General features: G+C 39.6%; 2 protein-coding genes across 2 annotated transcripts in view; one reads left to right on the top strand and one right to left on the bottom strand.

Moving 5' to 3' along the window:
• The window catches only part of osbpl10b (oxysterol binding protein-like 10b), a 53,102-nt gene extending 42,045 nt beyond the window's left edge, over nucleotides 1-11,057 (top strand). Inside the window, exons 9-12 of the mRNA XM_036587709.1 lie at nucleotides 3,685-3,871; nucleotides 5,181-5,363; nucleotides 6,801-6,954; nucleotides 7,538-11,057. Coding sequence (XP_036443602.1) covers nucleotides 3,685-3,871; nucleotides 5,181-5,363; nucleotides 6,801-6,954; nucleotides 7,538-7,585 — 572 coding nt within the window. The 3' untranslated portion in view covers nucleotides 7,586-11,057. The remainder of the gene's footprint in view (nucleotides 1-3,684; nucleotides 3,872-5,180; nucleotides 5,364-6,800; nucleotides 6,955-7,537) is intronic.
• stt3b (STT3 oligosaccharyltransferase complex catalytic subunit B) overlaps nucleotides 10,605-15,482 on the bottom strand; it is a 40,043-nt gene continuing 35,165 nt past the window's right edge. The window contains exons 10-16 of the mRNA XM_036587697.1: nucleotides 14,849-15,060; nucleotides 13,968-14,155; nucleotides 13,664-13,835; nucleotides 13,035-13,208; nucleotides 12,772-12,885; nucleotides 12,434-12,640; nucleotides 10,605-12,279 (exon numbers count right to left, since the gene is read on the bottom strand). Of these exons, the coding sequence (XP_036443590.1) occupies nucleotides 12,199-12,279; nucleotides 12,434-12,640; nucleotides 12,772-12,885; nucleotides 13,035-13,208; nucleotides 13,664-13,835; nucleotides 13,968-14,155; nucleotides 14,849-15,060 (1,148 nt within the window). The 3' untranslated portion in view covers nucleotides 10,605-12,198. The remainder of the gene's footprint in view (nucleotides 12,280-12,433; nucleotides 12,641-12,771; nucleotides 12,886-13,034; nucleotides 13,209-13,663; nucleotides 13,836-13,967; nucleotides 14,156-14,848; nucleotides 15,061-15,482) is intronic.

Genomic DNA, 15,482 nt, shown 5'->3' with positions numbered 1-15,482 from the left:
TGTCAAAAAAAGCAGAAAACATATTTAACCAAAAACTACACAGCCTCACAAACTACATGTAATACATTTTTTCAGTATTTACTGTGTTCACTCTTTGCCTTTATTATAGCTTCTATTCTTTTCAGGAGACTTCTTAAGTTTTTCATAGAAATCTGCAGGGATATTTTCCACACCTCCAAAGTTCAGTCTTAGAAGTTGGTTGCATTTTCTGCTTCCCAAGTAATCCCCAAAACATTCAGTGATGTTAAAGTCTAGAATCTGGGATGGTCAGTCTGTTGTTCTAAGAACAATCCATCGTCTATTACCTTTTCTCAGTAATGGCTTCTTAACGCATCCTTTCAGACTCATAGTGTTGAGGAAGGATGGACAACACTTGTGTTTTTTTTTTTTTAAGATCTAAAGCAAGACTGGAGCTTGACTTTCTCCTTTCTTTCAAAGATAACAGCTTTAAGTACTGTTTGTCTGTTGGGCAGTTTTGGTGGTCTTCCAGGTCTTGTTAGGATACCACAATTGTTAGGAGTTTTACTTTTTATCTTTCACTTGGAGCTCCAGTTTTGGAAACTCTGTTTTCCTTTGCACAGTACTGTACATTGCTACATTACAGTTGCTGATGCCAAACAAAAACATTTATAAAATGTTTTTTAAAATGTTACTAAATCTGCGGGCATTAGCATTATAGAGAAATGTTACATATATTTCTATATATGTAATGCAGTAAAAAAAAAAATGATCCACTCAGACTAGCACAACACACACTGACACACCACCACCACATCAGTGTTACTGCAGTGCTGAGAATGATCCACCACCCAAATAGTACCTGCTCTGTGAGGGTCCATGGGGGTCCTGACCACTGAAGAACAGGGTAAATGGAAGCTAACAAAGTATGCAGAGAAACAGATGGACTACAGTCTGTAATTGTAGAACTACAAAGTGCACCTATATAGCAAGTGGAGCTGATAAAATGGACAATGAGCATAGAAACAAGGAGGTGGTCATAATGTTATGCCTGATCGGTGTATGTATGTGCATGTGTATGTATATTGTGTATGTATATATATGGAAATGCTATTGAAATTGTCAGTATGCCCAGAAAAGCTTGTTGTGATATTATAACAATATCATACAGTCATATATGCCCTTGGATCATATAGAGAGACAAAGAGGGAACGACACCAATGTAGAAAATCTCTGAGCTTTGACAAATTCCCCATGTGGTCTGTGAAATATTTCTCAGTGTTGTGCATCAGTCAGACACCAGATCCTCATCAATTTCCAACAAACCACTGTGAACAAAAGCCATTTTCCTCATCCACACACATGTACAGCCGTCTTTGTCATTTCTCTTGTACTCTTTGCTGGTGGGAGTAGAGAAGTGCTGACCTCAGCAGCTAATCACATATGGCAGTGCCAGAGTGCCTGCAGGATGCCAGAGCCCTGTGGAGCAGAGGTGTGGGGGCAGGGAGGCATGCACTGCCCCCCTCCAGTGCTCCTGTCCTGGGGAAACAGATGTGCTGCTGTTAGACCTGGCCCAATGCCCAAAGCAGATTCTGTCACAAGACAGCTGTCCGTTATGTAAGCGAGGGAGAGGGCCAGGCCAGCATGGATATGCACAGCTGCCTACGGGCCACATGACGTCTGCATTCACCTCATTATTACATATAACAAAGACAGGAGCAGCAGTCCATTGCAGCTTTAATGCATCGTAATGGAGACACTTTGTACACCATGCACCAGTTTCCTAGACCCAGATTAGACCTAAGCCTAGACTACAGAGAACTTCCAATGCTGATTCACCATTGGCACAGCAATTAGCCCAACACTAGGCTTAAACCCGGTCCAGGAAACCAGCCTTATGTGTCTGAAGTTCATAGGCATCCAGTGTTTCTTCTGAAATCAAGGGTATTCGTAAGGAGTTTGTCCTCCTTTGCTGAAGTAACAGCCTTTTCTGGAAAGGCTTTACACTACATGTTGGAACATTGCTAGGAGGATTTGATTGCATCCAGCCACAAGAGCAGTAGTAAGGTCAGGTACTGATGTTGGATGATTAGTTCTGAATCACGAATGCCACTCCAACTCATCCCAAAGACACTACCATTCAAAGGCTTGGAATCACTTGTCATATTAATAATTGATATTCAATTATAACTGAAATGTAATTGTTGATTGAAATGGTAGTTTGTACACAAAATTATTTTGAGAACAACACGTTATGGTAAAAAATAGCAAATGTTATTAATAATAAACTAATTATGTGTTTATAGTCATATAGTTTCTTGCCATGACATTTTCTATGAACTGCTGTTTGATTGGCTAGATTTGGTCACCGTTTTCAAATATAAGGCAGTATGTTTGTTATTTTTATTTTAACTTCATTCTCAATGTTACAACTTTTGGTTATTATGGAGTCATTTACAGCTCCATCCATCAAACATTTCTTAGTTTTTGCATCTTCCTAGATATTGTTTGGAACCTGTAGAATATTAGCACCATGTAAGAATTGTTTTATGTATGTATCTGCAACAGCACTGGTTTTATATTATTTAAAACAGTGATTCCAAATATTTGAACGCTCATTCCAAACTTTTAAATAGTAGCGTATTCAATGGTGCTTGATCACTTCAGAGAAGGCAGTTTTGCAGTTCCAGAGGTTAATGGTGGGGGCTTCATACCCTTCTAGCCAACATATGACAGTGGTGACCTCAGGTTCATGTATGGCTACTTCAGAGCATCACATTCTATTGTCAGTGCTTTTCCATGGAAATAAACCATGTATGCAGTTGAACGTCTGTGTCAGCAATGAGTGCATCTTAAAGCAGCTAAATTCACTAATTTAAAGGGGTGTCTGGTTACTTTTGGATATATTGTGTATTTGTGGTTCTGCATCACTTGCCCCCAAAACCGACATGAACTGTTGCATCCCAAATGAATAAATCAGTCTAAACTAGGGCTGCAAAATAAAAAAAATAAAAGTTTTGCCATTATACTGCTACATGTTGAGACTGCTTTAATAAGTAATATGCTTTATAATATATTTGTATTGCAGTGGTCAAGAAATAATGTGACACAATAATGTTACATATTGCAGCCTTCTGTGATATACAGCTATATACAAAAGTTGTGGCACCCTAGTTGAAGTATGTGTATTATTTTCCTCCACAGAGAACACATTTAATGCACAATTAATGTTACTGCTGTTTGCTGAAATTAGCGTATGTGAAATATAAATAAGTAAATAAATTAAAAAACATAAAATATGACCTGTGCAAATTGTATGTCACATTTTATATAGTATTTGTTTATTTTTTCCAATATGTCAGCAAATAAATAGAAATTTGCAGAAAAAATACCATATTTGAGTTTATTCCCTGTAAAGTGTTAACTTGCTTTTTACAAAACATGTAATTTGACTGGGGGTGCTCAAGCATTTGCATACAACTATAAGTATTGCAAAGTTCACTATTGTGATAATGATTAGCAAAGCCATTTTGTGCAGCCATAATCTAAACTATGAAAACCTGACATGATGTCTAGAAAAAACATGACATAGCTGATGGGACTGTTATGGTGAAACACTTGGGAATTTTTCGATTAACATCTGGAGGATTTGTCAGTCAGGCTTTGTGAAGTGAAACAGCCCGTTGATGAGTAACTGAAGAGAAATACATTTGGTGTGTTTGCCAGGGGTGCTGCACCTGTTGGAGCATGATGAGCAGTATGTGTTCACGCTGCCCTGCGCCTACGCCCGCTCCATCCTCACCGTGCCTTGGGTGGAGCTGGGGGGGAAAGTCTCCATCTGCTGCGCCAAGAGTGGCTACTCAGCCACTGTCACCTTCCACACCAAACCCTTCTATGGAGGAAAGGTTCACAGGTGAGTGTGTGGTCATAGCTTAGAAACATTGAACAGTTCAGATCCCTCAGACTTGCTGAATTTACAGCTTAACATAAGCGAGTGTTGAGTAGCTGATAAATGTCATCATACAGTATGATTCCTCAATAGCATCATACATGCTGTTGGTATTAAAGGAAAAGTTAGTTGAAAAATCAGATTTATATTTTTCCTTAAATCTAGTCAGTCCACCAAGAACTGTTTGGTGTCTGAAGTTTGCTTCTTTAGTTTTATACCGGAGGCTAAAATATTTAATAAGTAATGGAAGCTTATAGCCCTCTAGTTAGCATAGTGCATATCTATAAAAATGGACAAAAGTACAGACAAAATTCCATTTTTAGATAACAGTCTGTCATACAGTGTCCCAAACCACATAAGCAAGCTTATTTGATAGACAGTTTGAGATCAGTGTGATGATTTAGGCATGCAGTTAGCACAGAGATAATTGGTCAGTATAAACTTCCATTATGTGTTGGCTATATTAGCAAAACCAAAGAACCAAACTTCACTATAAAAGTTTCAAAAGTTGGAATCGCAATTCAAAAGTTTTACAGTGACTCTTTCCAATAAAAAAAAAGTTGCAGATAAATGATTTTATTATGACGCTACTGCTGTACAACTTTATAGATTACATCAAATTTGTAGGAAGCTGTGAAAAACTAAGAAATGTTAGATGTGTCCAGAATGACGAACACAGCCGTACACGAGAAAGAAATTATAATAAAATTAACGTCTACAATGCCTTGTATTTGAACTGTGGCAATCAAATCTCAAGCAGATAACTCATCTATCTATTTGTTTGTAGTTCCCAGAAACTTGAATTAAACAAAACATCTTGAGATGCCTGCTCTAGTTTATAAGCTATAGTTTATTCAGCCCATACTATATAAAGTAGTATTAATAGTACTGATTATTATAACAGCAATTATTAATAAGACAAGTAATTCCAGACTTCTCAATGCTAGTATTGTCCTTGAAACCTGGGCTGCCCATTGTGTGGCCAACAGACATTCGATTTGGCCTGGCAGAAAGTTACCCTAACCCCACCCCCTCAGCCAATGAAAGAACAAACATTTTCATACTATAAATAAGTTATTAAATTCTCATTTTCTTCATAAAATTATTTTTTAAAGAACATTCTTCATTTTCTGTATTTTAAGTACAGTAACAGAATATAGTGGTGTTATGAAATGCATTTTTAAAACCTTGATTTGAAACCTACTGACTTTCTTTTCTTTGTAAATAGTAAAACAGACAAAAAATGCCTAAAATGTCACACTGCGTGTCACAGGGTGACAGCTGAGGTCAAGCACAACCCTACCAGCACCATTGTGTGTAAGGCCCAGGGGGAGTGGAACGGTACCCTGGAGTTCACCTACAGCAGTGGAGAAACCAAAGTGATTGACACGTCTAAACTGCCAGTCATTAAGAAGAAGATCCGCCCGCTGGAAAAACAGGGGCAGTATGAGTCAAGGTGAGAAAATGTAGAATATACAATAAAATCTAAACATAAAGAATATAAAAGCATTAACAAGTTAGAATGAGGTACAATAAAACTGATGATTATTTTGAGACCATGACGCAAAAGCAGTTTACATAAACATAAACTTATCTAGACTCTAAGTAGAAGTCAGAAGACATTCTATAAAAAAGCCCACTACCTTGCACAATAAGAAGTGCTGACAAATGTCATGTGTAGACAGACTATGGATTCATCTTATTTTGAGGGGAATGCATGTCTTGAAAGAATGAAAGGATGCAGGAACTGGAAAAGGGAGAGACGGGAGTTCTCATAGCACTGGGTGCTTCAGGGGAGCAGCATTGTATACTTTAATTAACACTGTTGCCCTCTTTATCCCCAGTCTCTTACGCAACGAGGGTACTCTTACACTACTCTGTCTCTCTAGAGCGCTCACATAATAACCCTAATGCTGCTTATTGCAGGGAGAGAGTCAGCCCCATAGCCGGGCAAATAAGCGGAGCAGAGGCACATCAGAGTGGTGTAAAGCTATCAGACTGGCATTAGCATTGCAGCCTAATGCAATCAAAAGAGGATACAGAGGCACTAAGCACTAAGCTGGTTTGTGCAGGGAGAGAGCAATTCAGAAAGGTCTGCTTTCCAGTCTCCACTCACACAAACAATCCCTGCCACAGCGCACAACAAAGAGCCGTGAGCTGAATGGAGCTGCTATAAATGCACAGGCTTTCTGTATTGATTAGTGCCCTGTGCACAAGGCTCTCTTTCAGAAGATGTACTCCTGTAATAAAGCTCTAAAGCCACAGGAGGCCGTGCATGACAGTGGTTTTTAGGTAACAGAATGACACAATGTCTAAATCTACATAAGCAAGTCTATTTGAGATACACTTTGAGGGAAGTGTGTGATGACTTAGGCATGCTACACAATACTAATAGCTCTATTGCAAAAGTAAAAAGTGAACTTCAGACTCAAAATATGTGTTGGTTGAGTAAAAACAAAAAGGGAGAAGTTGTGGAAACTTCATATTTTATTCATATTTTCATTCAGTAAAATGTTCAATTTCAATTCATATTTGATTTTTTTGTGTTCATCAAGGTGTGAGCTTCGGGTTTAAAAAAGACTAATAAAAATCAGCCAAAAAATCGGGCATTAGCCAATTTGGCTGTAGAGAAATTGGAATTGGCCATAAAAATTCAATACATTTTGAATAATTTATTATTTAACACAGTGGTTTTTAATATCTTGGTGTAATAATACAGGATTACAGTGTGCACTACAAAGATGGCTCAGCCAATTAGATTTTAGTATCAGAACCATTTGTTTTATGTTATTTTTTATTTATTTTGTGGTTGAAGTTTAAAAAAGTTTATCAGAACATATGCCAGGTGAACACGTGCTATATTCTTACTGTTACGTGTGGTGGGGACTGGCAGGCGGCTGTGGCAGCACGTGACTGCGGCGCTGAAGGCGGGAGACATTGATTCGGCCACAGAGCATAAGCACCAGCTGGAGGAGAGGCAGCGCAGCGAGGAGAAACAAAGATCTGCCACGAATACTCCCTGGAAACCCAAGTACTTCATCAAAGAGGTGAGACATCGTGGCACCATTTGAAAACACTCTTGCAAAATCCTCTCACTTCATCTTCCCTGCTGCATGTGGGCTGAGACCCAGAGGGGTGAATAGATTATAGCAAAAGAGTAGCGGCTCTATCAAGGTTTCTTTTTCTTTCCACCTACTCACTTTGTTAGACAGAGTGATAATAATAGTGAGAAGCCAAGGAGAGGAAGCAGACAAGTCAAGGAGCACTATAAATTTCTCCATGTCTCTCAGTGGAACTTTTGTACAGCCATTAGTTTAACAATACACATCTCATATCCAAACAAATTCCCAAGTTTCCACTGTTAGCAAATTGCGTACTTTGCATTAAGAACTACGCTCGTAATATTCAGGGTAAATCCACAAAATACATGTGCTTTTTCCCCTAGCAAAGACACACACATACACATTTTCTAAGCCACTTCTCATCCTGGGTCGTGGGGGGGGTTGCTGGAGCCAATCCCAGCGCTCATTGGCTGGAAGGTAGGAAACACACTGGATAGGTTGCCAGTCCTTAACAAGGCCCCTAGCAAAATATGAATAATTAATATTCCAAAAACTCTTGTTTTTGCAGGGAGAAGGCTGGGTGTACCACAATCCTCTGTGGAAGACAACTTGTTGAGGAAACCGAGCCATAAGCTAGCTGTCCATCACAGAGGCCAGCCCACAGAGAGGTGGAGCCATGGGGGAAGAGCGCTGGCCAGCCAATGGAACAAGAGGAGCCGGACTGCACCGGAGCAGAGGCTGACCATTTCTCTGACATCTCCTAGAGAGTTAAAGGTGCCAAAAACAAATAATTATCAAACCCAAGAGTGGAGTTACCCACCCCAGCAGCTACCCAAAGACCCGAGAGTGGAGTAACCCAGCTCTGCAGCTACCAAAAGACCTGCCGCCCCGACAGGTGCTCAAGGATATTCTTCCTTCCTTACTTCTGGAAGAATTCACATGTGGAGGCCAGACGTTACATTGGGAAACAACTTCACATTCTTACTTTTCTTCTAAATTTAGGTTTTCTCAGTCACATATGCTTCCTGGTATATCAGGGTTTGGTTTCCTAAAATTTGTAGCACAGTGGACACCCAGAGGGGCTTCTGGAAAAAACCCAGTCCTGATCAGCTGCTTCAAATGAGGCAAAATGCTACTGGTACGCACAACTGCTTATAAGACTGAAAGAGAGAGCAGAGGAGTGTATCACCAAATCACCAAGTGTGACACAAACGTCTGATACAAGTGGTTATCAAAGTAAATGGACCTCTTAGCTTAACAGTGATTGATGCTTATACAGTCAGACATTGAGAAAGGGAAGTGCTCTCATAAGGCTCGCACAGTAACTGCACATTCCGATCCTGAGAACTTGGAAAGTATCAGAGAGGTTCCCAGATTTCATTCACTGTAACATCCGATTCCTTAATGAACTCAGCCTATGTGACGTTTGCCTCAGCTGATATCAAGGAGCCAAGAAAAACAGAGCGATTATACTTTTGTAATGGTTTCTTTGCCTGAACAGTGAAAAGTATTATAAAAGAAGAGTCTATACTTGTCTGAAGCATAGCTTCTCCACCAGGGAGAGATGGGAAAGTGAGCTCAAGCTCAAGTGGAAACAAACTGTTAACACTTTACTGAAGGGCAGCGTTCATAAGCCTCTCATGGCAACTGACATTAACTTATATAGAAACTTATAAAGGTTATAGGTTAACAAGCACCAGTTGTCATATCACTTGCTGAGATGAAATGACGTCAGAATGGACAAAAGCAGCCTTTATGACAACTGAGACTTGTTGGAATAAGCTTTTTTAGATCTTTATGTAGGTTTAGGTCAGTTGTCTTTTAGCCTTAGAAAGGCTGTGCTTCAGTGAAGAGTTACCAGTGAGTTGCGTCTAATAGATTTTAAAGCTCTGTGCAAAATCATTCCCACAGATCAGGGACGTCAGTGTAGCTGCATGCATTTCTGTCCCACTTGTTAGAATGGCCTCTAACATGCATTTTAAGTAAATTCTTGACTGATTCCCAAGAGAATTGTTTTTTCCTAAGTGTTCTCCAGCTAGCCACTGCACATTTTACTACATGCTCACTGTGTGTTTTGTTTTGTTTTTTTTGGTAAACGGATATGAACATTCCTCTCAACTCTTTCTTGGTGCAGTATATGCTCATCATTGAGGGAGGGACACTTCTGAAGTAAAGCAATGGATTGTGGTCTTTGGAGGCAAGCTGCCAACTTGTGATCTTTCACATTACTTTATTTAAAAGAGCTACCTGGACGAGTCTTATAAAATTGCAAAGCTTAGTCTAAATATCGTTATACTGATATTGCTATTTTTTCACTCAACTCTGCTTCTATTGTGACGCACAACTAACTCAAATGTCCATAAACGGAAATGAACTTAACTAATTTGAGTGTTTTAGTTTTCACCTTGGAGTATAAAAATCTCATGAGTGCACCAGGGTCTGACTGCCTCTGATATCAGGGCTTAGATCTCAGACATGCTCTATGGATGTAAGAGACCAAACCTTTAATTAGTGTCTCACTTTAGGTCAGTATCTTACCACACTTACCAGTGTTCTCTGTATAGATTGTAAGCTAACCAGAAGACATGACCTAGCAGTCATATTTAGAGTTGATGTGAGAGGGAAAAGAGGCATTTTCAGGCCTTATGTGAATGAAGAAGCACTTTTGCACGTTGTTTGGATGAGGTGCATGTAGCGTTGGAGCACATTCTATAGATGGTTCAGGTGTGGGTGATGAAGTGATGTACAGCATCGTAATGTATTCAGAGCTTAGACCAAACACTTTGTCCACCAGTGTAAAAAAGACTATGCAACACAGTAATTTCACTGTACACAATGAGGGAGATGACCCTCCCACACTACAGCATGTGTTGGTTAAATAAAGAAATCCGTCAAATATTGTATACTTTCCAGCCACTAGTGAATATACCCGGCTGATATATTGGGGGTAATCACTTGGAAATAGAATATAATGTATGCCTGAACAATTGAGCCAAGGTTGATTATCCTTTACTGGAAAATCAGTGTGGATTGCTTTTGTAGCAGTAAATGCAACTGTGTAGTATTTTATGAATTTAAAAAGCTGGGAGAAACAGTTGACCAATGTCACTAAGTGACTGTGTAGATTTATGCCTACCGTTTATAAAATGCTGCACAAATAAACAAATGTCTGTGACTTACAATTTCACTTAAACATAGTAAATATAGCAAGCAAATTAAGCTCTTGAGCTTTCCAATAGTTTTATGGCAGAAATTACATCAGAAACAAACTGGGTCTAAACTTGTGCTGCCACCTAGAGGACAGGCTTACTTGTAATAAAACACTTATTCCTTATATTAAAATAAATAAATTTCCATCTTAATTTTGTAGCAGAACAATCAAGACAGATGTAAGGTACAGGAAATAATTTTCCATCAATGTTAGAAGTCTTTCCTTTCTGCAGTGGGCTCTAAACTCTCTACTGGAAAGATGATATGGTGGAGCGAGAATTTAACTTAAAACACGTTTATCATTTTATTATAATGAAACTGCTGTGTGTCTTTAAAATGGCCAGATTGCTGGACTGGGGGAAAAACAGATGAGAAGTTAAAAAACAAAACAAAGTGCAAACATGGTCCGCAGATAAGGCAGAACCTTTCGTTTACTCCTTTAATCACAAAGGCATCGCTCATTCTAACAGTAGCATCCTTTCTTACTTTCCTTATAAACTTTTTACAATTCATGAAAGAAACTCCAATTTAAACAACAGACAGGTTTTTCATTTCTTGATGACATGCTGCCCTTTTTTAAACTTCCATTTTGTTCTTATAAATAAATACCTTTAGAGTTCGTTACGTATGAAACAGATATGATGTTAGGCTGTTAGAATGAGTCAGCATAGTCCTCAGAAATTACTATAACCTTCCTCCCAATCACACAGAGATGAAGCAAAAGCAGTGCACTGAAGAAAGAAAAAACCAAAGAAAGAAAAAAAACATGGAGCAAGAGACCAAACCAAGATCTGAAGTGTGTGAACTGTCCACTAGTAGTGGAAGAAAGAAGAAATTAAACCGATGGTGAGGGAGAGGCAGATTTGTCACTCTAAACAGCAGAACAGAAAACTTGTCACTAAGTATACGCACTCTTCACCCGCATGCTACTCAGTAGTGGATCCACCTGAAGGTGAACTAAGCCAAAGTGCATTCAGGCTAGTAATGCAGCATTTTATAAAACCCTACAACTAACACAAGTCACACTTGCTCCTGTCAGGCAAAGTGAGACAGTCATTAGGAAAAAAAAAAACGGGGAGAAACAGATTCCTACAAGGCCCAACATATCAGACAAAGTGGGGGAGAACATCCTTTATCCAACAGTCTATCTACAGCATTCACTACACCTGGGGCACTGCTGAAACCAAGCAGCAGGACCACTGGACAAGAGATAGGAGAGAAAGAAAAAAACAAAACAAAAAAAAAACAAAAAAAGTATTTCCGTTTGAGAATTATTGCATAAACATCTGATAACCAATACAAAAAAGAAACAAAAATTCTATATTTAAAATCACCACAATAATTAAACACATTACTAATAATTCAGTCCTTTGCAATGCCTGCTGTGTTCAGATATTCACACATTCAAAGTGACAGTGACCTCACTGCATTCTGAGAAATAGGCAGGAGGGTTTTTGGCCCTCAGTACTGCAGACCACTCCATAGCCCTCGTACTCCATAGCTTTTATTTTTATTTTTTATCAAAAAAGTAACAAGTTAGCACAGGCTCTGAAAAAAACGAAACAAAACAAAACAACGGGATCTCTTTGGTGCTACTGCTCCAAGGTTCACTCAGCTTAATCACTTCATCTTATATTACCGTTGTGGTGAAATTAGGTCAGACTGCACCACAAAAACAGGGTTGCCATCTCAATGTATAGGACAGCTCAATTTCCTTACCAACACATTCAAGTACAAAAGAAAAAACAAAACAAAACAAAAAAAAATGTCCAGAATCATCAGATTAAAACCAACAAGAGATCCCTGTCCAGGCCTTCTCCTCCAACCCCCTCAGTCAGATCACACAGCCTCCATGTCGTCATGGCAGTCACAGCATCAAAGCCTCCAATCAAATACTTTCAGGTGGTCGGATGCCAGACGACTTGTTTGCTCTTCTTCTTGATTGGTGGATTACTGGTTGCATTTGTCATTGTCTTTTTTTGCCTCATTTGCCATTTTCACTTTTTTACCGTTTAACAACTAAACTGACTTCTTGTTCAGTTTCTTGCCTTTTTTCAGCACTAATTTGTTTTTAACGTATCCACGCTTCCTCTTGGCCGTCTACAGATTAGAGAAAGAAAGAAGGCAACACACAATTAAAACACCGAAGTGTAGAACAAAGTATTTGTTTTAAATTTAAACTAAAAAAAAATTGTGAATATTTTAATTGCTATCATATGACATATGATAAAGTAGTAGTTTAAGCAAGGCACACCTTTTTTGAGGTGTACTTCTGTTTGGCTGCGACATTGCGGAGCTTGTGGTCCAGAGCCTGCCGGTTCTCCTGCTTCTTCACTCTGTAGATGCGCACCAGCCAGTGCTCAGAGGTAAACGCCTCTTCCAGGTGCTTCAGGCGAATGTCCTTGTTGCCAATCTCTGCGTTCCGTGTCCGGTCAAACCCGGGTGGGGTGCGGAAATCCAGCTGCAGAAGAGACACGGCATATTGGTGAGAGGAGTAATCAACATGGATAAGATAAAAAAAAAAACAAAACCGGACTACACGCCTGTATTGAGAGAGAGGAGAAAACATTATAAAGAGGAGAAGATAGGCACCTGCATCTCCCCGAAGCGGTAGTAAGACATCTTGTACATGAGGCAGTTGAGCAGGGTAGGAGAGCCAGCCTTGTCTACTCTAAACTCTCCCTGAGGAGTAAAGTAGTCACTCTCCTGAACAAAACACAAAAACACCTCTGTCAGGGGGCAGCACAATAAATTCGTTTATAAACCTGAAATGATGTGAACAGGCTTATAATGGTGATGTTTAAACACAGCACAACTAACTCACTGATGGCTGAAATGCAAACATGCAAGCCTACCCGGATGTCTTTAGGATGCTCTCCCTCTGCAATGCGCACCATCCATAGGAACTTGTTAATGTCATCTCCTGAGTACCCAATCACTCCCCCAAAAATGATGAGCACATAATCCACATCCAGAGATTTCATAATCTCATATGCTGCACTCTCATTGGAGGACATTGCCTTGCCCACCTGCATGGTAAACAGACAGTAACAATGAGCACTGCTATCCACAAGATGGCACTACTGAGGCATGCCTGAGATCATGAGACTTGCTATAGCTGAGGTAATGCTATAAAATAGTAATTTCCTTGACTTATGAATCATGAAACTGTCTTTTTCTGTGGCATTTAACTTCATCTATGGAATATTAGCTTTACCAAACAGTTGTGCAAAATCTTCCCAATTATTCAACTGTATTTTCCTGCTGCACCAGCAGGTGTCAGAACTCAACGGAATATTTGGGGAGTCATTTCTTTCATGAGAAATTATTATTAACTTGGAAATCAAAGTGTACAACATATTGAAATATCACTATGAATTTCTGAAACCATCTGTTTTACCATTCGGTCTCAATGAATTGTTACACAAAAACACACATGGTGGTTCTATGTTTGACCAGTGATGTAAGTGATGGCTCTTCTCACCAGTGCTATATGACTGTTGTTCCAGGTGTTGTTGTCCACTAGTGTAGTTCTGTTGGCCATGCCTGCTATCTGATAGCCATAGTCCCACCAAGACATGACCCGCGCATGCTCATCTGTATTCTGCCTCAGCCAGTAATACGCCTCACGGAAATCATCCAGAATGTTCCTTGATCTGATTGAGAAAAGAAAGAAGAGTCATCAGCAGAGCTTGCAAGTGCACGAGTCCTCCTGCTCATATTTGTGTGTACCCTGAGTGTTCGTGAGACTAAGGAGTATATGCAGGTGAGACAGTGCATCTTCTTACCCATCGTGGTTATACGATGCCAGCACTACACTGGGGCTGGAGTAGGCGTTGCTGGTGACCCAGGTGCAGTGCACAGCAAACATCATCAGTAACATTAGCATTAACATGGTCACAATGCTCTTAATATTGGGCCCAAGTCCTTCCTCTGGTCGGTCTTGCTCTGACACATGCTTACGCACTTTTCCTGCCTGCAGTAAGCACACACAAACACAGCACGTCATGCCTGCAAAAAACCAAATCACATGGAAAAGGATGCCTGCAAATAGGCGTGCATGAGGAGTTTCAGTCCAAAATGCTTTATATCCACAGATAACAATTTTGGATATAACTAGTTTTTGAAAAGAACAGCTCACATAATGGAAAACATTTTTCATTTCTCTATAATTAAGCTGGTATTGTTCAAAATATAGCAGTGATTTCTCTTGAAAGTGGTCTTTAATGCATTTTGTTAAATACTCTTCAATTACAACCAAAAACCTGTCCCCATTTTTGTTTTCACAATAGATTATACATATATTAACACGCACATAATTACACTATGATGGACAGAGTGAAAATGTCAGTGTGTGTAAGTTTTTCTGCAGAGGGCACTAGAATGACACTTTGTGACAAATATTCAGTCATGGTATAGCAAGAGGGTACTCGAGCTAGCATCTTTAAAGTTCAAACGCACTATACTTCAAGCATGAACTACAGAATGAACTGTTTTTAAAACGTAAAAAAGTTTAATTAATTAATTATTATTGTTGGCCACAACAAGGCAGAAAATACTGGTTATCATTACCAGTCCAGAAATTTTATATTCTTGCTTGAAAATAGGCTGAGGTCTAACGTGGGATGTGATCTGTGTAATGGGCACCCCATGATCCTTGACTTATTACCTTGTCATAGAGATTTCCTGAGTTCCTCTTGTCATCCTCATCACTGCTGTCCTCAGCCGGCGGGTTCTCTCGCTTCATGTCGTCTCCCAGGTAGTGCTCAAACACACTGGAGAAAGCGATGGCTGAGAGCATGCACACTACTGGGGTCAAGGTCAGCATGAGACGCACCATCACGCCCGCAAAGTACACCGCGCTGATGGCATAGAGTGCCACTAGAGGGCAGCAGAGAACAAAACAGTCAGAGTTCCAAATGGTGAGATTAGCTTGACGTGCAGCATGACTGCTCTGATCCCACTGACAAACAATATAAGTTATGAATTTGATGTTATGATCAACTGTAGTCCTTAATACAGACAACCTGGATATTGCATCATTATTTAGCACAAAGTTACAGCAGAATTACAGGATTAAAGACCTGCTAGAATCCTAATTAAAACTTTTGCAGAGGCTGAGTGCCCTCTTTAGCTTGCATTAGATTTTCAGACAGCCATCAGGACACAGTATGCTTTAGGGTCAAAACAGTAGACAGGGCTGAAACTGCTTTTACTGTGTTCTCTCCTGTGCCCTGTCTGCTGATGCAATAGCCTGTAAGTGAAGGGTCTGAATAAAAACAGGTAAACAGACTGGATCAATA

This window comes from Colossoma macropomum, unplaced genomic scaffold, assembly GCF_904425465.1.
Source record: "Colossoma macropomum unplaced genomic scaffold, Colossoma_macropomum, whole genome shotgun sequence".
Lineage (NCBI taxonomy): Eukaryota > Metazoa > Chordata > Actinopteri > Characiformes > Serrasalmidae > Colossoma > Colossoma macropomum.
This window is presented reverse-complemented; position numbering and strand designations above follow the sequence as displayed.